The sequence below is a fragment of the Prinia subflava genome, chromosome 5 (assembly GCF_021018805.1).
Source record: "Prinia subflava isolate CZ2003 ecotype Zambia chromosome 5, Cam_Psub_1.2, whole genome shotgun sequence".
Taxonomy (NCBI): domain Eukaryota; kingdom Metazoa; phylum Chordata; class Aves; order Passeriformes; family Cisticolidae; genus Prinia; species Prinia subflava.
In genome coordinates, this window is record NC_086251.1 from 56,793,667 (window position 1) to 56,816,897 (window position 23,231).

At 39.9% G+C, this 23,231-nt stretch overlaps 1 protein-coding gene across 1 annotated transcript in view; it reads right to left on the reverse strand.

Moving 5' to 3' along the window:
- SYNE2 (spectrin repeat containing nuclear envelope protein 2) overlaps positions 1–23,231 on the reverse strand; it is a 174,583-nt gene that overhangs the window by 78,162 nt on the left and 73,190 nt on the right. Inside the window, exons 48-62 of the mRNA XM_063399537.1 lie at positions 20,875–21,030; positions 20,252–20,517; positions 17,050–19,153; positions 16,059–16,384; positions 15,207–15,351; positions 14,600–14,815; positions 13,966–14,231; positions 12,966–13,122; positions 10,318–10,473; positions 7,571–7,711; positions 7,051–7,233; positions 6,400–6,537; positions 5,146–5,331; positions 4,028–4,150; positions 2,327–2,509 (exon numbers count right to left, since the gene is read on the reverse strand). Coding sequence (XP_063255607.1) covers positions 2,327–2,509; positions 4,028–4,150; positions 5,146–5,331; positions 6,400–6,537; positions 7,051–7,233; positions 7,571–7,711; positions 10,318–10,473; positions 12,966–13,122; positions 13,966–14,231; positions 14,600–14,815; positions 15,207–15,351; positions 16,059–16,384; positions 17,050–19,153; positions 20,252–20,517; positions 20,875–21,030 — 4,746 coding nt within the window. The remainder of the gene's footprint in view (positions 1–2,326; positions 2,510–4,027; positions 4,151–5,145; positions 5,332–6,399; positions 6,538–7,050; positions 7,234–7,570; positions 7,712–10,317; positions 10,474–12,965; positions 13,123–13,965; positions 14,232–14,599; positions 14,816–15,206; positions 15,352–16,058; positions 16,385–17,049; positions 19,154–20,251; positions 20,518–20,874; positions 21,031–23,231) is intronic.

The following is a 23,231-nucleotide window of genomic DNA, read 5'->3' on the forward strand; positions in this document are numbered from 1 at the left end:
TTTTCTTGGCTAACTAAAGAGTCTGAATATTTCATATACAGACTCCAATGTCTTCTATCACGGACCAAAATGTGAATATAGTCACTTACCTGAAGATAATTTGTTTCTGCCTTCTACTCAGGGAAAAGAAAATCTGATTCTATCCTTTAACCAATATAACAAATTATGCCACGTATGTGGGACTGAATTTCTTCCTAAAAGTGCTGCCTTTCTTTTGAGTTATTTCCTGGTTAACAGTTGCTCTTTACTTTTCACGTTGTGGTAACTCCAGAAGCCCTACCCATGGAAAAGGCCCACCTACCCACAGTGTATTTGTTTTGGAAGAGCTTAGTGAAAATGAGGTCAGTAAATCATCAGATATGCAAATAATACCACTGTCTTGCACTGAAAACCAGTAGAAGCAGATGTGGCTTCCAAATCTTCTTCCTGATGACGTTACTTAGGTGTGGAACTTAAACAGGCCATAACAAAAAAACAGAGGGCAACATTCAACAGAGAACTAATTCACTTAAACTCCTTAAATATTCAAAGAGCATTTTCAATAACTATTACAGGCTTTGTTTCTGACTGACTCAGGTGCTACAATGCAACTTAATGATACAAAAGTTACTGGTGCAATATTCCATTGCCTCATCCGTAGTAAAATATGGGCAAACTCATCCAAAGACTAACCCCTGGGGGGAAAAAAAAGTATATATTTGTACAGGAAGCTTGGCTCCCATTTGCTTTCCTCTCTAGCAGGATTCTTACCCCCTTTTTAATGCAGCACTCAAAATGCCATGGTTTAATGGCTTTATCCTTTGTTACACCTTAGCTGGTGCTAGACTTGTATTGTAGTACTGCTTTTTTCAACCCATTCAACTGCACTGGAAAATCTCTTTTGCACAGTTTGATACACTAGCTGCCAAGAATTGCTATTTTTCCAATCTGTTTTCTCACAAAGAAATTTCATTCAGCTGCAGATTGTTGGGTGTCTACAAGATAAAGGCAAATGCTGAGCAAAAAAAGGTCACAGCTTTACAAAAAGGAGAAAAATCTAAAATTTGACCTAACACTGCACAAAAACCAGTTACAAGTGTCATGACAACAATTGATAATTGGAAAGCACCCTGTGTCTGATGCTTTTAAAGTGTTTTGAAAATTCTCCATTATTTGATCTGGTAACTGAAAAAGGTACATTTTACCACATCCATTTTTTGGACATAAGAAATTGTATGGACTAAAAAAAAAGGGACTGTAGGGATTATATGGATCTAATACAGTCACTGCTTTTTTCTGGCTCCAAGCATGCACTAGTCATGTGGCATGTTTGAGTTTTTCTCTTTGTATTCTGCTCTTAATTTCACAAAGTGAAAAATCAAAAATGGACATTCCCATTTTAGCTTGTCACTTGTCTGCCTGGCACCTGAAATGCCTAGCTAGATGTTTTAAAGCATTCTGCTTTACCCTAATGGCTTAGGAAAAACTAATCAGCAAAGGTAATGCAACATTTTTGAGGTGCTGTCAGCATCCTGACAAGAAATGGATGGGTCACAGGTCTCTAGTGCTTGGGAACCTGCGTTACCAAACTCCAGATTTCTTCCAGCCTGGGCAATGGAGCATGACCAGGTCCTGAATTAAAACTTCCCTGAGCTGGTACAACCACAGTGCTCAGTGAAGCAATGAAGTGCTGCACAGAGACTCCTTCAGGCTTGGAGCTGTTCCACAGCTCTCCCTGCCCTGGAGTTAACAGTCACCCACCAACATTGCCTTCTCCTGTTGTTGTTTCCCCTTCTGTTTCCAAACCTGGCCTGGCCAACAGCATCTCCAAGACCCCTGCCACATGCTGGCCAGCCTCAAAACAGTGAATTAAACAGCTGCAGGCAATGGCCACTGTCCTGGCTCACTGATTTGTATCAGTAAAAGACCTTCTGCTGTTTGCAATTGCTACCTAATGGCTGTCAACAACAATTTCCATGGTCAAGGTGAGTTTCAGGAGTTGAACATTGCAGATGTGAGCACCTGTATCCAACACTGGACTTCAATCACCAGTGCAAACCTGGGGCATGAAACACCTGAGCCTTCATTTCTCCTACAGAATGTTGTCAGCTGTGACTGAATTGGGAAAGTGAAGTGTGTGTCAAGGCTATTCAGTGTGCTTTGTTGCAGGATCAAATCAAACAGGAAAAAAAAAAAGAAACCAGAACAAAAAAAAAATCCCAAACCATTAACAGAAGACACAGTAGGTGTAACTATATGGCTGCAAAAGCAACACTGTTTAAAGATCAAAATTACTTTAAGAAAAAGGTGGTTCAGGTGACCGTAAAAAAAAAAAAAAATCAATTACCTCCAGTAGCTCATTTTGTTCCTTAGTAATTTTTTCTAATTTCTTCAATTCTCTCAAGAGTTGTCTTGCTCTTTGGAAGACTGAGAAAGGTTGCATTTTCAGCCCTGGCAGCTGAAGAGTATCTTCATAGGACTGTATATGAACAATAGTTTTCTGCATGGGACCAACATGCTCAAGTATAACCTGCCAGGGTAGAACAGAGATGATGGATGTGACACTGAGTTAGAAAAATCAACACCACAAATTTATACTACACTAATGATCAGCAGAAGCTCTCTTTGGTGAATTTCCCATTAAAGAAGGAAGAAATTTTAATCCCTATAGGGGCCATTCATTTAAGAGCTGGACTCTATGATCCTTGTGGGTCCCTTACAACTCAAAATATTCTGTGATTCTTGTTCTTGGAACAAATAGGTGAAAAATACAGTGAGGTTGTCTAAAGCAGACAAAGATATAAGTTATATTTACAATTCTGTTTTTTCTGCATATACAAAGTTTGCACAGTGACAAAAAAAGGTCCACACTTGGATTAGTTGCTATTTACTGTGCAGCTCATTTCAAAGCAGAACATCGCTGGCAGTGAAGAGAGTTGAAGTAGTGCAAATTCTCTGATGATACTCTTAGCAAATTCTGGTTTTTGTCTTTTTTCCAGCAAACCAATCATTTTATGATGGTCCTAAAAGGAGTCTTATCAACAGAGATGAGGTAATGAATCAAGATGGAAGTCAGCAGAAACCCCTGAAGATGGCTCTCCTGTCAAGGACAGCATTTCATATCACAAGACTTGGAGTGAATGCACAGTTTACAGCCACCCTGATCAGTCTGGGATGAACAGAAATGTGCAGTTTCATAGCACAATACATGTTTTATGGAAGACTCAGCGATCAATTTATGAAAGGCAGAATGGCAAGAGCAACTCATAACTTTTTAGTTCTCCTTAAGAAATATGAAATCCTACTGGGACTTCATTCAGCAAGGAACTCCAGAAGAAAAAATAACATAAATACAAACCACCTATAGGCCTTTTAATTACTAACATTTTTATTAAACTCCCTCTCAAGAAGATTTTATTTTCCCAGTGGAAATAGAGATGCTTATTTTCTCATTCATAAGCAGACTGTATCAGGATTTTTTTTTTGTAGTATCCAGGCTTTGATTTACAGTAGGTGAACATTATTTAGTTTCATTTTTCCATATAATGTAGTTATTACAAAATTTTTCTCTGGGTACCCAAGTTTTGTTATGAGAGTTACAATGGTATGAGAGGTATGATGACATTTTTACTCCTCACCTGAAACTGAACCCATGCTTTTTGTATTTTAGGCAGATAACACTCTGGACTGTATGTGGTATGAAATAAAAGAATTGTCTGCTAAATTTTGTCTCCATTTTTGAAAAAATAAGGCCTAATTTTCTAATTTCAGATTTCCATTTGGTGCTCAGTTGAGTGGTGTGCAGCAAGTGTCTCTCAAAAATCAGGCCATAAACTTTCCAAAAAATGGAGATCCTCAAATGTGGTAGCTATGCCTGGCATGTGCTTAAGTTACACACTCGAGTTCTCTGTGGGCATATTCTCAACAATGCTTTAATTTCAAGTGCTTTGTGTTCAAACCATGACTGTGCTTCTTGAAAAGGTCTAACAGTCTCACCTCAGGGCTGACACTGATCAGGAAAAAAGCCTATGTAAGACTTTTCACAGACCTGTCCATGTTTAAGTTGGTCTTTAGGAGAAAATTCTAACAGATCTTCTGATGACAGGATTGTCCTCATTTCTGCAATATCCTTCTCAAACACTTTCACATGAGATTCGATGGCATCCAACTCCTGGATTTTGGGAACAAAGAGAGTATTTGTAGATAGCCCAAACACCAAAGCCAACTTGCATTTCTGTCTTTCACTTAAATTTAAAAAGAGATACTGAAAAATGAGTGCAGCATGTGCAGGATATGTTAATGGATGCTATCAATCAAAAGGCTAGTTATTATAAATTAATTATAGTCATAACTTCTAAAGGAATTAAGTATTTAAGATCATCTGGTCTGTTTTAAATCCCAACTATAGAACTGAAGTATCCTTTAAAATTCACATTATAAATTACCAGTAGTGAGAAGACACTTTTCCAGTGGTGAGAGCAGAATAGGAAAGTGCTGTAATTACACTGTTGCAGCTTCCAGTAGGAAGAGACTTATGTCAGATGGAAAAGGAATCCACAGACAGCTGTTTGAGAACTCCCACAGAGACAGTCACAGAGTAGGTTAGGCTGGAAGGGATCTTGAAGGTCTCTGGTGACCATCAAACCAGGGTACTTGGAGTCTGATCCTGCTGAGATTTGGGTGTCTCTTGAGGTGGGAATATTATCCCTGCTTAGAGACCCTGATCTAGTGTTTGACCAATTTCACTACGAAAAAAAAATTAAAATCCTCCCTACTATGTAGATGTAATTTCCTTTGTTACACTGGAGATCTGTTACTGCTCATCTTTTTGCTGAACACCCCAAGAAGAGCCTGGCCCAATCCCATCTGTAATCTTCCATCATGTAGCAGCAAACGGCAGCAATATCAACCTCTCACCCCCAAGCTTCTCTGGGCTGAATCAACCCAAGCTCCCAGCCTTTCCTCCTACATCCTGTGCTAATCCTGAACTGTACAGCTTAATTAGTTACTAAATGTCTTCTGATGGGTTTTTTTCCAAACAATTCATTTCCTCACTTGGCACACCTACAGCACTACACCCTGTTTTCCATGCAGGTGATATAATCTGCATTTCCTAACACCTGAGGAAGCTCTGCTAAAAGGCACTTATGGGTCACCCAGACTTACATCAGCAACATGCAGGATTTGGGGAAGAATCTCTGCTATCTCATGCTGTAAAGCTGCTACTTGAACATCTATTTCATTCAGCTGTTGCGTTACACTGTCGGTTTCAAAGATGGGTGACAGCTCCTCCAGCTCCATGAAGATACCGTGCAGGAGTTTTTGCTTTTGCTCTGAGTCTTCCAAAGCCATCTGGAGACAAAACAGGAGCTTAGCTTGATACATCACTGCTGAATATTAAAGTTACAGAGGTAAGGATTAGAAGGAATAAAATGCTCCAGAGTATCAGGCCAGTTGTGCATGATGTGAAGTCTCTTCCCCTGCAATGAACTGGTTGAGCTTTTGGATTAACTGCAGTGAACACTGTCACGAACAACAGTCAGGGCTGCAAGAAATGCACATGATCCATTTGTATGCTGGTGTGTGAAGGAAAGCAGTGAATGCATGTTTCCATTCTAAAGCAAGCCCAGGGTGCATTTCCAAACCCACTAGTTTCACAGCCCAGGACAAGCAGAACATTCCATTTCGCAAACACGGGAGACAATTAGCTTTTGCCACAAAAAATGTTCATGGGTTTTGGAAATCACATTCTGCCCACTGTGGCTACATGCTTTTTTAACATATCAACCCAGAATGGCCAGCTACTTCCTGTCAAGACTTCTTACTGGTCTTACTACAAAAATCTATGTTTAGAACACCAACTTTCTCACTTGGTCTAAGCCAAGGAGTGGATGCACAGAAAACTCGAATTTTAAGTACAAATTGCCAGAATTTTTTTTTGGCACTGGCCTTGATCTTTCCTGTAATGTTACAAACATTCAGTTCTTGAAATTACCAATCGGAATTACCTTCAAGAAACAATGAGCACAGCCTTCCAAACCACAACTCACTTCAAAGTTTCCATCTAACACAAAGACATCAAAAAACCCTTTTCATCAAAAGCACTTTGCCTTTTTAGCTCACATACAGTATAGAAAGAATTTTATATATGCAGGCAGTAAAAACTGACCAGAGCCACTCAGCAGGGTCACAGAAGATAATCACACATTTCTGGAACATGAACAACAGTTCAGCACTTGCACAAGATAGGTATGTCCAGCACCAAAAAAAATCTGTATTTCATGAGTGTCAACTATTTTTCACTTAAAGGATTTACTGAAAATGGTAAATTACTTATGTCAGTAACAATTAAGAATGGAAAACTGCATCTGTACAGAGCAACAAGTGCTAACAGGAGCATCCATCTGCATCAACTCTTACCTGGAGCTCATCAGTGTGCTTGTGCAAGCTTTTTGCAGAGTCGTGCTGAGCATCAGCTCTTAGCAAACTGTTGGTGCTTTCTATCCAATCTTTCACATTCTTCAAGTGCTCCTCATATTCTTCCATCTTGGTGGTGGCCTAGGAAATGACAGAATTTTACAGAAAGCCACAAGTTAATTGCTTCATTGTACAAGATAATCTATGAACAAGATTTTAAAAAATAGGATGCATCTGGCATCATGGTCAGTTAAATTAGCATGGGGAAATAAAACCTGTTTTTTCTGAAACAGTGTCATGATTTCAGGCTACCCCTTCTCACCAAGTCATTTTGGTGCTTGCATGTTTAGATTTCATGGGGGCATTGTTGCAATTTATACGGCAATGGCATTTTAAGCTCATTAGCAGAGTCTGAGAGAATGACCTCAGCACCTAGCCAGGGGCAAGAATTCCCCACACAAACCCCTCAATCATGGCTTGAGCCAGTCCTTTGGGGCAGCCACTCCAGACACCCCAGCTACAATAAGCCTTGCCACAGCAGGCCAGTGACTCTGCTCATGTGACAGCCTCTGATGGTGCTTCATGCAAAGCCTTCACCCTGTTTTTTTTACTACTAGGATTGGATTTTTGCAGGAGTGTTCCATTTGCCCCTACCTTGTTGAGGATGGCAGTTCTGCGCTCAGCACGCTGTGAGACCTGCTGGTACTGCCTCAGGGGGGCCACCAGGATATCCATCAGCTCCTGGGCATGGCAGGAGTCCTGCTCCACTATATCCTGCACTTCTGCATCCAGCTCGTTGAGCTTGTAATGCCAAAGGTCCAGCATGTCCCAGATTTGCTGCATGTGGAGAGGAGGGCAATGAATCAGAAGGTCAGGCTCAAAGATAACAGCAGCATTATTTGTTCTTCATGTGAGACATGAATTGCAAAGGTTTCAGAACTGATATGATGAGAACAGAATGCTTGGCATCTACTGGTGTGATGCAAAGTTGAAAAAAGCATGGATTTTTCCTGTGAGAAAGAACTGATAAATATTCACCAGCTAAATGCTTGCATGTACTTCTCCTTTTACAGACAAAAAAATGAATGGAAGGCCACTTCATGCTAAACCAGGCTCTGTAAAAAACAACCAAAAATCTTTTAACACCCACAGATTATTTTTTTGGCATGATTACCTTCTGAACTTCTTTGGCTTTTGTAATGTTTTCACTCTTCTGTTGTAACATCTTTTCAATAGCTTGAAGGCCATTGTTAATAGTTTCTGCTTTTCTTTTCAGCACGTACTGAGGAGAGTTCTGCAAGATTTCAGAGCTAACCTGCCAAAGCAAAGAGAAAACAACAGGAGAGATTACAAAGATCTGCTTGTTTCTGTGCACCACCTTACCAAAAATATTCAAATTCTTTTTGTTTCTCTTGACAAGTCAATTAAGAACACTGCAATGGAGCTACATTTGCAGGGAGAAGCATTAACGTGAGCAGGTTCAACATCTCCATGTTGCTCTCTAACTTGTTCTTATTAAAAAGCCTGGCTCAGGAAAGCAATCCCTGAGGAAACAAGCACTGAGGCACTGCAGCTCCCTGGGTGCTTTGCTCCACCCTGCTCCCATCTCAAACAGAGGCTGAATGGTGGGAAGGATTTGGATTTATGCTGTAAGAAACCCAGAATGACACCTTTGTGTCTCAGCTGACAGCTGTGGCTCCCATGTAACAAATCAGGGAATATCAAAGTGCATCAAAGCACAGGGAATTTCTCAGTATAAACTCAGAGATTTATCTCTAAAATAAAAAGCTCAGAGGAACCTGATTTCACTCTGCAGAACTCCACAGAAATGAAAAACTGGTGCACTGGAGGGCCTGATTTTCTTTGTAAAGAGAAAAACTCTCGAAGCTGAAGTCGAGTAATTGCCTGAGCACAGGACTGAGCAACACAGCACAAGCTACCAGGTTGCTACAGGCTAGATGAAGTGCAGGGAGTGAGAAAAGTCCTTGATCTTGCCCTCAAGTGACATCTTTTCTTACTAAACCCTGCTGGCTGCCAGGGTCAGCCAAGCAGCTGGAAATTGTTAAATTGTGGTAAATTCTTTGTGTAGGGATTTAGGCAGCAAATGCACACTGAACAGTCTCATGCTGCCTCGATGTTAAAGATTTTTAATTTAATAGTTATTTTAGTTTGAAGCTCCTAGTACTGAAATACTTGTTGTGGGATGAGGAATTAAGGCCATTTTTAGTTAATAAATTATCTACTCTTAATTTTATTAACATCATTTTACAGATTCCAACACAACCTCTCTAAAAAGTACCCAGAGTACAATTTTGTATTGATAAAATTGCATTAATGAAAATAAATATATACAGAAAGAACTAGAAGGCTCCTCTGAAATACTCCTTATACCACAAAAACTGTGAAGTCAGTCTGTATTTAGTGCCTAAGACGTCTTAGAAAAAGGAATTCAGGCTGTAACCACTGAACACTTGACCATTACTACTATCCTGGAACACACCAAACATGAAAAATTGTTGATAATTGCAGTGCCAGCTTCCAAAACAAAAGAGAATAATGTATGAGTGATGTGACACAGCTGGAGATGAGAAAACAGATCAAGCTCTGACTTCCTCTATTTCTTCAGGATAAAACCACTGTATCTGTCAATGCTCTGGTCATCAGCAAAGCAGGATTTTAATGTCAGTCCTTCTTACTGGGGTAAAATTTATTATTTATGGCATCAAATGTACAATTTATTTTCATTTTTTGGTTTGCCAATTTAGAGGAAAGCAGAAAGACATTAAAATATGACAAGTCAATTTAACACATGCTGGTATCTCCTAATATGGAACTGACCTCCAGTTCCACCATGGTTTTTTTTGTTTCCTAAATGCATTTTGAAAAATTCCAAGGTAGCTTATATTGCTTTCCAATACCTAAATGTGAAAAGCAAACATTATCTAGCTTCCAGGACCAGTTCTTTCACTCAAAGAGGTAATGTGTGCTTTGGGATAAGCTTTTAAATCTTGGTAAATGAAACAGTAAACAACAAACCCCCAGAGGATAGATACTGTTTTGCTTTCCTTCTCTTCTCTCCTCCTAGCTGTTGGTTCTGAAAAAACTAATCCCATTTTGAAACAGAAACTATAAACTTAACCAAATTAAAACTCATAAGCTTTAGTTAATATGCTGCTAAATATTTTATGTAAGATAAGTAATTTGAGAGACACTAAAAAGTAACTTGATTTCAAAACTGTGTTTTTGAACTTTCAAATTTTATCAAAATATATAAGCTTTAACCTTAAAAATTAGCACTGAACATTATTATTTCTGAAATATGAGAACTGAAAGGGGTTTTTTTTCATTTTTAAGATAACACAACTGAGTAAGTAAAAATTATGGTAATTGTATCAAACTAAAAATTTGACCCCAAACTGAGAGTATTACTCCATTTTCCCTTCATTTTGCTTTCAGCTAATTGCTTATATCCCTTGTAGACAGAATATATTGCAAAAAACTGATGCAGTGGGATTCAGTTATTTAAACTCCCTGATTTTAAAGGAAGGTGGCCATGTTCTCAGAGGTGGTAAAAAGAACCATGTCATGATACCCTACCACGTGTGCAAATTACATTTTCAAAAAATCCTATCTGAAAGTCCTTTTTTAACCTAGTTCTGAAAATATTTTCTTACTTAAGTATGTAAACTCTGCAATCAACCAGTACTAGTTCCCAGTTTAAGAATCAGATTGGATAGAAGACAGCATCCATATAATGTTAAAAATTATTGCTAAAGATTCTAATATGTCCATTTTTAATAAAAAATAAAAATGTTATATTCACACTGCTTACCAAAAGATTATTCTAAAAAGAGACCTAGGCATGAGGAATGATTTATACATTGCAAATAGATAAAATATGACAACCACATCATCAGTTACCTTCTCTTCTAGGTCGTGCAATACTTTCTTGCAGTCCTCCAACTGCGTTTCAATCTCTGCAGGGACTATTGTGTACATTTCAGAGTACTTGATCCGAAGTTTCTCCATGATATCCTCCAGAGCTTGACTCTCTCTGCCAATCACATTCTGAAGCTCCTACAAAATTAAGAATAAATTCAGCAGTTTTACCCAGTTTTCACTGAGTGCACGTGTGTGTATGTACATACATATGTGTATATCCACACATACGTAATGTGTTTTGTACTTCCTGCCATGATTATGGTTTGGAAAAACGGGGTTTGGGAGATATCAAACCTGTTTTGATTACCTCTGCAAGCAGATAAACTCTAAGCAATACTGACTCATTTAATCAAATGATGCTTTTCAATCTGTAAGAATTAATTAAACCTGATACCGCTCCACGTCGGGGAAGTGACGCACTGACGTTCATTGACAGCCACAGCAAAGGGACCCTCTGAGGAGCTCCTGTGATTAAATGTTAACCTCTGCACTCTCCCTTCTGCCAAAAGTGCATTTTTCCCTTTGAAAGGCGTTTAATAGCCAACGTCCATCCCTTCATTATTATAAACAACACAAAGGCCACAAAAAGCAACAGGTTTCAGGCTGAAGTGTCTCCTTTCAGGCAATTACGCAGAGCGGCACAGCAGGCTCCTCTCAAAACAGTAGTTTCCAGTTCTGCATGAAGAATGTAGGTTTTATGAGATAAAAGAAGCTTGAACAACTGTCTACAGCCTGTGGCCTAGAAATAAAATCCGAGCTAAGTCCTCCTGCAGAAAGAATGAAGGAATTCATTTGTTTGGAAGGTTTTCTAGAGTTTCAAGTTGGAAGGTTCTGCTTGCTGGCTTTATGGTTCCCTTCCCCAGTGCTCAGCTGTTTGAGAAACTCAAATGTGAACTCAGGTTTTTGGGAAAAATTATCCAAACCTCCTACCAGGCAATGAAAGACACTAAACTGCCTTTGCTTTTTCAATCAGGAGTAATGGTAATCCACTAACTCTTGTCTTCACTTGGGAATCTTTTCCTTCACGCAAATGCAACACACAGAAGAAATATGTATGACACTGAGATTGATTTATTTTCTGTCATCCCACAGCAACTGGGCCTGATATTCAAAAAACCCAAACCCTCAAAACCATGAAACAGCTGTGTGCCTCATTCTCTCAGGGAGAAGGCTGCTGTTGTCAAACGGCCTAGTTAAGACTGTGCCAATATTTATGAGAGGTCACAGATTCCCTGACCTGAATTGGGAAGAACACTTCTCCTTTTCATCTGTGTGGGTGAATTTGAAACTGTTGCCACCTAGCTAAATCAGGTTTGTCATCTCAAAATGAAAGAGATGCTTCCACTCAAGAGGTGCAGTGGAGTCCTGACTAATGCTACAGATATCATAGGAACTAGATTTTCTTTGGAATTAAGGGGTGAAATTGCCCTGCAGATTTTGGCTCACTGGTGTTTGGACTATGTAAAATTAATGAACTCTTCAATCCTTTCAGCTCAATTTTCTCCAAAGGAACAGGCCTGCTGTGACATACTGCTAAAATGAGATCATGTGATGGGATTGCTGCTAGCATTTGCTTGTGCCATTGCTGTAAGAAACAGGAAAAAGGTTTAAACTCATTTTTGGGTGAGTTTTAGTGCTCAGAGTAGCAAAGTTTGGATATGAGGGAAAAGAGCAGGCACAAAGCACCTGAAGTAGTAAAATTTCCTTCTAGATACATAGATCAATAAAAAAGCAGACAGAACTCTAAATTCTAATTCTAAATAATGTTAAATAGAAAACCAGCCCTTCTAGACAAATGCAAGGTCCCACTAGAGCAATGCTATCTCATGGGTTTTCAGAACTTCCTAAACATGTAATAAACATTTCTCTCTCGTGCCCCCATCTGCCACCATAGTCTTTGGCTTCTGTATTTTTCTTAGCCCTTTGCTAGGCTGGGGACACCCAACCAGCTTTTATACAAGACTCAGCAAACACAGCCCAAATTTGTACAACACTTTAATAGCCTAAAATAAATAAATTATAAAGTTGTATAATTAAAAGACAATTGATTAAATATATTTAAGAACAGCTTTTTGTTCAAGATTTAAAAAATATGAAAGCAATATAAACCCAGTAAAATAATTTGAAACAAATATAATTCAAATAATGAATAAATAAACATTCAGGAAGTATTAGGAATAACAGTATTTCATAAAGTCAAAAAATGCAGAAATGTATAGACTGCTGGTGGCTGCTGGTGGACACTGTGGTCTTGATCAGGATTTGATTTTTAAAAATTGATTTTTAAAAATCATTTAACATCAAATGCACAGTATCTGAAGCTGCTCTGGGTAGGGATGCAGAGGGGAAAGCAGGCAGGGTGTACAGTCCTTCCTAAAAGGAATGCAGCTGGCTGTGAACTTCTCTGCAATCTGGAAATGCTTCTGTGCCTGCTACCAGATCCCCACAGAGGGAAAGAAACACAAACCAAGGCCATGGCAGGGCCAGTCACATTCTGCTGAGCCAGATTCATTGTCTTTAAGTCAGTGTGTATAGACCTTGCCATTAATTTTATCTGGAGCAAGTTCAAGTACCAGCATAACCAAGGAGATAATTCTGAATATCACAATAACAGAGCTGTTACCAACCTCCAGCTGTTCTGCCTTTCCATCAGCATCTTGCAATAACACAGATGCAGCATTCTGTAATGCATTTGTCACAGCACTTATTTCTTCAGTGACCTTGTTCCTCTCTTGAATCTCAGCTTTCACAGAATCTTTATGGTCTTGAGCTTTTTTGTACAACCTGTGCAGGATTATCAGAAAAAATACATTGTTTTAGACTCTACACTAAGTAGGAGCAAAGAACATGCTTAATACAGATATTATGTAGGTATATATCCAGAACCACATTTGTCTGTAATTTAGGGTGTTTTTCTGTTATTAAATCTATTAGTTTTATGTCACTTATTATCTCAGTTTCTTTGAAGTGAGTCCTCAGACACTGCTGTTTGGTAGCAGCATATTTAAACAGCAGAGGTCAGGTTCTCAGGCTGAAGATGCTGGCAGAGCAGATGTTGTTCACAAAGATTACCATGTCTAAAAGCAACCCCAGAGAAGGGTGAATACAATCATCAGAATTGTAAAATGTATTTGGGAAGAATTGTAGACAGTGGCACTCAGTAAGATGAAAGTTGAATTGCTGCAAAAAGCACAAGGCCTGATTTTCCTAAAAGCAGGAAAATCTTAAAATCCACAAGCAACTGGAACCTCTAAAACTGACTATTGTTCCCTGATTCCTACTGCATTTGACCACAAATTGCAGCCCACAAATGATATGGCCAGGCTCAGGCCTTCTCCCTAAATAATATTCCCCCAAATAATATTCCCCCAAATAATATTCCCCAAATAATAATATTCCCCAAATAATAATATTCCCCCAAATAATAATATTCCCCCAAATAATACTCCCCAGTGCCCATACTGGAGACAGCAGATGGGTGAGATGGAGCACTGGTCTGATCCACGAGAGCATTTATTGTCTTTTTGACTGCATTACAACTTTTATATATTCTTTGATACCCAGTAAAACCCTGTGCTTGTGAATAGTCCTACCTCCCATCTTCAACAGAAATTTCACCCCACTTACTTTTTACAGCGCTCTTGCATTGCCTTTATCTCACACAAGGCAGGAAGGGCAGCTTCTCCCTCAGCATTTTCAGGTGCACTCAGGATGCTTTTTATCCGGTGAAGAAGCAAGAGTAAGAGCAGCTGCTGCTGGTTGATGTTCTCTTCAAATGAGTGCACAAAATCAAGTAACTCCACCAGTTCCTCTCTGGTGGCCTTTTCCTTCTCTTTAAGGCTTTCTGGCTGTTCTTCCTGGAGCTTATCGAGAATTATTGTTTCTCGTTCCAGCTAGGTAAACACCATGGCAAAGCATGAGATAAAGTGCTTTTTTTATCCCACCATCTGAAGTTACATTATTTATTTACTCACATGGGTGACTAAGTACTGGGAATTACACAGTCAGAACTTGAACCTTTGAAGTGTGACAAAACTTCTGAGTTTGCTTTAACAAAGCACATAACCCTGTGCAGAGCTGCTCTGGGTTCAGAGGACTGAATAAATATCCCCACCATTTCTGACTCTGGGTTCAAGAAAGGGTGGGGGTAAATGAGCAGCAGTTGGGAAATGATATTCTGCTCTGATCTCAACCCTTTACAGGCCATTTCACTCACTGTCCCCTCTCTACCCCCCACACTTACAGATGTTGAGCAACTCACCTCTTCACTGATGAATTTCCATTCCTGCTTTAGTTCTTCACAGGTAATTTCCAGCCCTTTGGCTGCCTCAAGCAAGCCCAGCCAGTTTTCCCACAGCACTGTCACAATCCTGCCCAGGGCCCTGTCACTTCCTCTGCATAACCTCATCATCTCTCCAGAGATCTGCCTCAGCTTCACCAGATCCTCCTCAGCAGAGTCAATGCTGGAGACTAAAATCTTGCAGGAAAAACAAACACATCAATAAATAAATGTTACAGTCTGGAGTGTTAATGAAGTATTCAGTAACGTGACTAGGATCCTCTAGGAAAATGGCAATTACTCCACTGAGCTGGTAAAATATGGTCACAATGAGGGAGTTCTGTTGGCTAAGATGTGGAGAAAGATGGAGTAAATAAAATGTCTCATTTCTACAGCACTAAGATATACTCATTTCACATGGTCTATTATACCTGTCTTTTAAGAAGTATATAAATACATAAATATATTAATATATTCTGTGGTTTTATAGATACATAAATATAGGATAAAGAATTCCACTTCTTTCTACTATGATGTCCCTTGGTATGCACAGCTGCATTAGTTTTGCATGAGCTTTTCAAGTTCTTACCTTGCTTTCCTCCAAATGCTCTAAAGCTTCTTTATAAGACATTGGAACCTTAGACAAAGATTGTCTAAGCATCTTTTCCAGATTCTTAAGATTATCACACACTTTATCTTTGGTTTCTGTGTAGCTTTTGTGTTTTTCAAAATACCTACATGAAACAATGAATGGATCAATTAAAATTATTTGTTGTTGTTCCTCTCTCCAACCATAATACCCAAGAGAATAAAATTTTTTTTAAAACTTCATGAACTTCTACTCCTGACTGTTTTGCATATTATTGTCAATTAGCATTTGTCAAACACTTCAGGTTTGATACCTGAAGTAGTCATCACTGGATCATGATCAAACAATTTAAAAATCCTATATTCTCTCTCCCAAACCTTCTCTCTACATCTGAAGGCCCTCCAGATTTTTTCTGTACCTGAAAGAAGGAAACCCCAGCCTGTGCCTTGTTTGGGCTTTACTTTCCCAAGCCACCAGAACAGTCTATGGAAGATGGGAATTAGGAAGAATATGGAAGACATGATTCTGAAAACTATTCTAACTTCCACCAGCACTGAACTAGAGACTAGAAATGTGCTTTCTTCTGATTCTGGCACCCTGTGCCCTCACTCAAGCCTCACATTTTGGAATATACAAGAAATGACTGCCCTGTTAATTAGTAGCAATATGGTTATTGACTGGCAATTTTCTTTCCTTAACAATCACACCTGAGGACAACAGGAATGCTTACACTTCTTTCTGCTGAAATTCTGAATAGCTGAATTTCTATCAGAGCAGAAACAATGCTGGATTTATTTTCAGTCAAGTTTCTCACAATAAGGAACAAGATCTAAGAAGATCTCTCAAACCCACCTCTGCTCATCAGCTTCCTTTCTTTGAGCCTTCTTCCTTAATGCCAAACTCTTTTCCAGCAGTTCTCTTAAAGCATTTTCCAGACATTCTTTGTCTTCTGGCTTCACTAGGTTTTTCAGCTTGGAGTGCAGGTTTTCCAGGTCAGCCTTGGCAGAGTTGAACTCCTCCTCCTCCTTCCAGTGTGGAGTCTGACAGATCTCCCCTGAGCTACAGAGCTCTGCTGCAGCAGCCTGGGCTGGAGCTTCACAGTCCTCCAGGAGCCTGGCAGCCCTCTGAAGGGCCTTGGTGTAAAGCTCACCAGCCCTACATGCCTCCTCCAAGGCATTCTGAAAACATTAAAAAGAGAAAAGAACAATAAAATACGGCTGCTGCACTCCTCTGGATCACCAGATGTTCTTAGAATTTCACACTTGGCTGTCTTTGAGACCAAGGCTCCCAGAGGTGGTCTGAGGAGGTGAGGGAGGACACGTGGCAAACTACTTCTGTGGTCACAGTCACAGTGCTGTAACCCATGCATTTATTGCCCTCAGGACAGGAATTATGTTCACCATTCCTGATCACATTGGTTTGACCTGTGCTCTGATCATCTTGATCATTCCCAAGTGGTAAAGCTTCTCTCTGTAGTAGAAACAAGGTGCTTGGATTTTTTCATCACTGTCACTACTGAAAATGCTGCCTAGAATCACAAGATGACTGCACCCAGTACCTCTTCAGCTGAATATTTCAACACAGCCTTTCCTTCCTCCTCTTTACCATCCTTTTCCTGTGCTGACCCCCATTGATTATAATCAAACTGAACATAACCTTCTATCCTTAGTTTCTGACATGATTCCCATTCTATTCACCAATGCAGAGATGATCACAGGCCAATTCAACTGTTAGAGTAAATGAGGATGAGTCATGAAAATAAAAATGCCACAGTCACAGACACCTAATCTAATTATTGGGGAAAGGCATATGTCAACACTTCACTTTCATTAAATATACTTACAACACGGGCAGCAATGTCTGCCTTCAGTTGTGCTTCATGGCCTTGCAGTGTCTCTATTTCTGTAGCAGCAGCAGCAGACTTTTCTTCTTGTTTTTCCCTCTCTTTCTCCATTAAACATTTAAGAGCAGAAAACTTTTCTTCAATCATATTCTGAATTGCTTCCCATCGCAGCTTTTCATCCTGCATTGTATTGATGTCTATCACCAGTGGCTGCTGGAGTTCTAATTGAATATGCTTTATGATATAGAATATATTTTCCTCTTCATTCTGGCTACCTTCCTTGTTTACATTCTGTAGCCCAGAGACAAAGTTTTGAAGAAACTGCTTTAATTCCTCAACATTTTTCTCCAAGCTCTTTATTTCTTTCCTCTTAGATTCTTTGAATGATGTATCAAAGACCTCATTTTTGTTTATTTGATTTGCTGCCTCCTGGGTTAAGTACAAGATTTGTTGAACTGCCTGCAATAGAATCTGTGCAGATATGACATTCTCAGCAGGAGAAGAGCTGGGGCTATCATTTAGAATATTAGCTTCTTTTCTTACAGTGGATGTCACAGCCTGGATTTCATTTAGCAATCCTTGAATCTTATCCCATTCTCTAACAATATTTTCCAAGTGCATTATTTTCCCTTTAATTTTATTTTTAATTTTAGAAAATTTAGTTTGCAATTCATCCAGCTGCAGTGAGTCCCATTTCAGACCTACACACTCAAATATTTCCTTGTACTTCATTACTTGGGACAAACTTGACTGAAAAGCTAACACTTTTTCTTTCAGTGCTTGGCATTTGTCCTTCAATCCCTGCTTGGCACCTATTAATTCAGCATCTTTCAGGTTCATTTCTCCATCCTGTAGGTCATCAAGATCCTGCTGCAGGGAAGCTATTCCTTCAGCAAACTCTCTGGAGACAGCTGTCTTTTGTTCTACTTCATGAAGTTTATTTTGAATTTGCCTCTGTGTCTTCCTTGCTCTGCTCTTCAGACTTCTTAACTGATCAATCAAGAAGAGCTGTTCAGACAGGCTCAGCTGCCCAGCTGTGACCTGACTCTCTTTACAGTGGGATGAGATAAGCACTTCTATTTCCTGGATGTCCTTTAGCATCTCCTTCAGAATGCCTTGTTGGCTGAGCAGCTCTGAGCATGTGCTGCTTTGGTTTGGGTCAGGCCTGGCCATCAGCTCAGCTCTGCAAAGCTGAGAGTGAACTTTATCTATTTCTGCAGTGAGTCTTTGCCTCTCCTCCAGTTGGAGCTCCAAGTGCTGCAATCTTTGAGCAGACTTTAAAACAAGAGCCTTGTATGAATTCCTCAATGTTTGTAAAAGGAAGGTGATATCAGAGACCTCCTCTGGCTCCAAGCTGGGAAGGAGGTGCTGGAGCCCATAATCCAGGGATACAATCACAGGCTCTCTGTTTAGGATGTCTGTGTTCAAAAGCTGACAATTTCTGATCTGTGACTTGACATCACTGGGGAAAAGTGCTGCTTTCTCATCCAGGTGGGACAGTGAATCTTTGACCCAGGAAATGTTTTCTTTCAGCCTCTTCATCATTTCATGTTTCATGAGAGCAGGACCAGTGGTCTGAATATCCTCTTGAGGAGTTTGTTGTGCTGATAAAGCTTCCAGTTTGCTTTGCAAATCCTGTATAGAGCTCTCCAAAGCCATCTTCTCTTGATCACTCCAAATTCTTTTCATCTGCAGCTCAATCCTTCTTTTTAATACAGAAAGACCATGTTTGATGTCCTGTAGCTCTGTGGTCCAAATCAGAGGATCTTTGTCTTTCCCTGCAGCTGAGGAACGTAACTCTGCTTGCAAATACTGTTCTTGTATCAGCCTCTGAATATCCCGGGCTTTATCCATGAGCAGGTTAAATTCATCAATTTCTGCCACAACCTGATCATGTTTCTTTTGCACTGCTTGTTCCATGTGCTGCCACCAGTGCTCCAGCTGCCTCATTTGGCTCTCTGTCAGCACTTTATCCATGCATGTCAAATGCTGAGATAAAACTTCTTGCTGACTTTGCAACTGGTTTAAGACATCTCTTTCTTTTCGTAAGGACTCTATGCATGCCTTAATTTTCTCCAGAAGAGCTGTGTTGTTCATGGGACCCCTGCCAAAAACATGAGTAATGTTTAAAAATAATGAATTCTCCTTATACATAGACTTCTTCAAAACAAATTTCACTGTTTAGAGCACAATTCACTAACTTTACTCAATCACATGTATCTCTCAGTTTTCTCTTAGGAAATCCCTAACCACCCTTGCAGTATGATTATTTCTTGCTTATCTGCAGAGCACTCACTATTCATAGATATCTGTGCAAAAAAGATATGTTCTATTGTATATTCTCTAAAATTGCAGTGTCTACTAATATAGAATGTAGCCCTAGTTTTAAAAATCAGCAACACTGTTATGTCATCTCTAAGTGAATTAATAACATTTCACAGTAACTTCTGGTTGACAATGAAGACAAAACTTGGTTATAAAAAAACTGAGACATTTTCATTCATGCAAGGTAAACTCTTCCAAATGAATCTATTCATCTTTTGTTTCCAGGAGTATTTTAAAATGTTCATCTAAAATACATTTAGCAGATAGATTTTTATTACATTTTTTAATCTCTTTGTTGTAAATTAACAACTTCGTAAGTTTTAAATGTTTTCGAATTATTTTGGTACATTACCATGACAAACTAGTCTGTGTTTTGAAGACTCACAAAACATAATAAATATTTTTGTGCATTAGTTACATCAGACTTTGTAACAAAGACTTATTGCCATGTAATTTTTCCTATCAAGAAAGGGTTGTTTTCAGAATAAAGAGATATTTCATTCAGGAAAAAACCTAGAATTAATGAGTCCTTAAAGAAAAATCAGTATTTCACCTACACACATTTTTACAAAAACATTTTAAGATGGATCAAAATATTTTAATATTTAAGATGGATTTTTATAGGTTTTTAGCCCAGCAACTATTTCTTTGATTTGCCTAAAGAATAAAGAGAGTAGATGTTGTTTACAGATAGCAGAGAGCCATCAGAAATTCTTCTGCTTAACTCTGTTCACAAACTTACAAACCTCTAAGACTCCTCTTGAAGTGAATATAACTCAATCTTCTCGTTTGAGCATTACTGAAGCATGTCACAAAATTCAGTGTAGAACCATACTTGTTCTTCAACCTCTTAACCAAACCCCTCCACTAGACTTACATTTTTATGTTATCTTTTTCTGTTGACAGATTTCTCATGGAGGACTGTGCAGCAGAAAGGTTTTTCTGGTATTCATTAATTAAACAGCACTGTTGTTGCTTCACTGCCTTAACAGCTTCCAGTTCCTGGAGCAGCCTGTCCCAGCAGGGCACTGCAGGCTCTGTGCTTTGCAGCTCTGCTCCCTTTGATCCTGTTCCATTGGGAATTGCTTCTTCTCTATGGCACAGAGACTTTGCTTTCCACGTTTCCAGCTCGGTTTTTAAATTCTACAATCAAGCCCACCACAGAGAGAGAGGGGATTAAAGGGTGATTTTAAAGACTCTCAGCTTTCTACACAAAATACTGATTCACCTACAAACATATTCCTGCTTGTCCACAAGCAAAGGAGCACATCATGGAAGCAATCCTGGATGAGTATATCACTGCACTCTGGAATAGCAGGACAAACTATGGGATTTACATGGACATGCATCAAAGCATGATGTTTGCAGACAAACTGACTAACTGTGCAGTTAAAACTCAGATAAGGCTACAGGCAACAATTATGGTTTGCCCAAGTGAATCACAACTCTGCAAGTGTATCACTACATTAAAACTGAGGAATGGCTTTGCAGTTTCCATACCTCCAGCTCTTTTAGTTGCTCATTTATAAGCACCATATCCAGTTCAGCCACTTCATTTTTCAGCTCATTGACCTTTTGTTCCTCTTCAAAATATTCATTGTTTACTTGCACTCCAGGAAATAGTTCCTTCTGGACAACCACTTCTGCACCTGTGTCCTACAACACAAAACAAGATTCTTATTTCTGAAGGGTCTACACCAGTAAGTTTTCTGACTGCAGCACTTTGCTTCACATGTTTAAGCCATGCTGGGGTTGTTAAATCCTGCTGTGGTTTCCCCCTCAGCCTCTGGGGATCAACCAGGACCCACAAACTGGAAGCTCCATCCCTGTTCCCCAGTCACCCTGTCAGCACTGCTCAGACAGCTTTGAAATCCCTGCCCATCATTTCAAGTGAAACTCTGACATCCTCACCTTCAAATAACATCCTCCTGCACCCACCTCTGCTACTGATAAATTCACAGGTCTGTTGTGTCTTTGCCCTCTTTTCCTTACACATTCATGGAAGTTTATCCTCTCCTCACACCCACATTCCTTCTGCTCAGCACCTGCCCTGACAACACTGCTGTGTCCTTCACCAGGACACCTCTTCAGCTCTTCTTCACAGGGCAGCTCGGGCATGAGGCAGCCTGGCTGTGACACAAAGCCACAAGTGCCACTGTCACAGGCACTATCCAAAATCTGGGGTAAGGTGAGAGCAGTGGGGACTCATGTCTCAATCAGGGGAGGGATTAGGAGGCTCCAGAGCCAGTCCCTGGCACTGCCTCTGATTCCCACAGCAGAAGGACTTGGGCTGGGGCCAGGTTTAACATCACCCTCAGCTGCTGCAGACAGCATCACAAATGAAATGTCACAGGCCAGCTGGATCATGTGATCATCCCTTAAAGATCATTCTGCATTTCCTTTTTCCCACTGCCTGTCTATATCTGGTGATCTGTTTCGTGTATAAAATTTATATGAGTGAATGCATAGACATACACAGATATCACTGCAGTGTGAGCTTCTCCATGGTGCTAACATCTAAAATCAGCAACAGCAAAAACATTCTTGTCTGATAAACTTCATGTATTGCTACTTTAAACATTATTTTACTAGAAGCAGCCAGCTATCCCTGCAGCCATATATCATTTATAAGCTGTTGCTGTCATCTGTCCCTTGTGGGTCATGAGCTATGCAAAATATACCTGCTTTTAAGTGTAGGAAACATAGAGCACATAGCACACATTATCAGAGAAGAATAGTTCTCTTTATTTGAACTCTAGGTTATTTTCAGTCAAAACTGAAGAGGCCACTCATGAAGCAGTCAGTTGGAGAACTTTTCAATTTCTCTGTGTACATATCCATAACAGTTGTCTCAATTCAGACAAAAGATTTAATCTCAAGAGACTTTGGAGTGCCATAGAACTGAAATAAGCATTAAAACTCAGCTAAGCTATCACAACAAAGCAGGAAATCCACTTCACCAGATTGAAATATCAACACATCAAAAGACAGAGAGAAGTGTCCTGACTTTTAGAAGAACCTTGCTGTGTACTTGTTTGGCTTGTTTGTGTGATGTTCTGATTGCACACTGTGGCACTGCCTCCATGGATACAGACAGGGGAGGCTGCAGCTCACATTCTGTGTCCAGTTTTGGGCCCCTCACTGCATGAAAGACTTTGAGGTGCTGGAGTGTGTCCAGAGAAGGGCAACAGAGCTGGGGAAGGGTCTGCAGCACAAGTGTGGGGTTGTTTATCCTGGAGAAAAGGAGGCTCACAGGAGACCTTACCACTCTCCAACTCCCTGAACAGGAAGGTGTAGCCAGGTGGGGTCGGTCTCTTTTCCTAGGTAACAAGTGACAGGAGGGGAGGAAATGGCCTCAAGCTCTGCCAGTGGAGGTTTAGATTGGATTTTAGGAAAGATTCCTTCACTGAAAGGGTGGTCAGGCACTGGAACAGGGTGCCCAGGGCAGTGGTGGGTCACCATCCCTGGAGGGATTTGAGAGACGTGTACCTTTTTCACTTGGTAACATGGTTTAGTGGTGAGCTTGGTAGTGCTGGGTCAATGGTTGGACTTGATGTCTTAGAAGTCTTTTTCTACCTAAATGATTCTATAAATAATTGCATTGTTCCTTAAATGTTCTTTTTCAGCAGTACCCAGCATGACCTCCATCATTTTTCCAGGATCTAAGATTAGTCTAACAAGTCTGTAGTTTACGGGATCTTCCCTCACACCCCCATTTGTAAATTGAAATAACACTGCTAGCTTCCAGTCAGCAGGAGTTTCTTCTAAGTCTCGAGACCTTTGGGAGATTTTGCTGGGTTTCCAGTGAGATCAGATGTACAAGTTCCAGGTAAGACCTGCCCATGGACAGGCCAGCT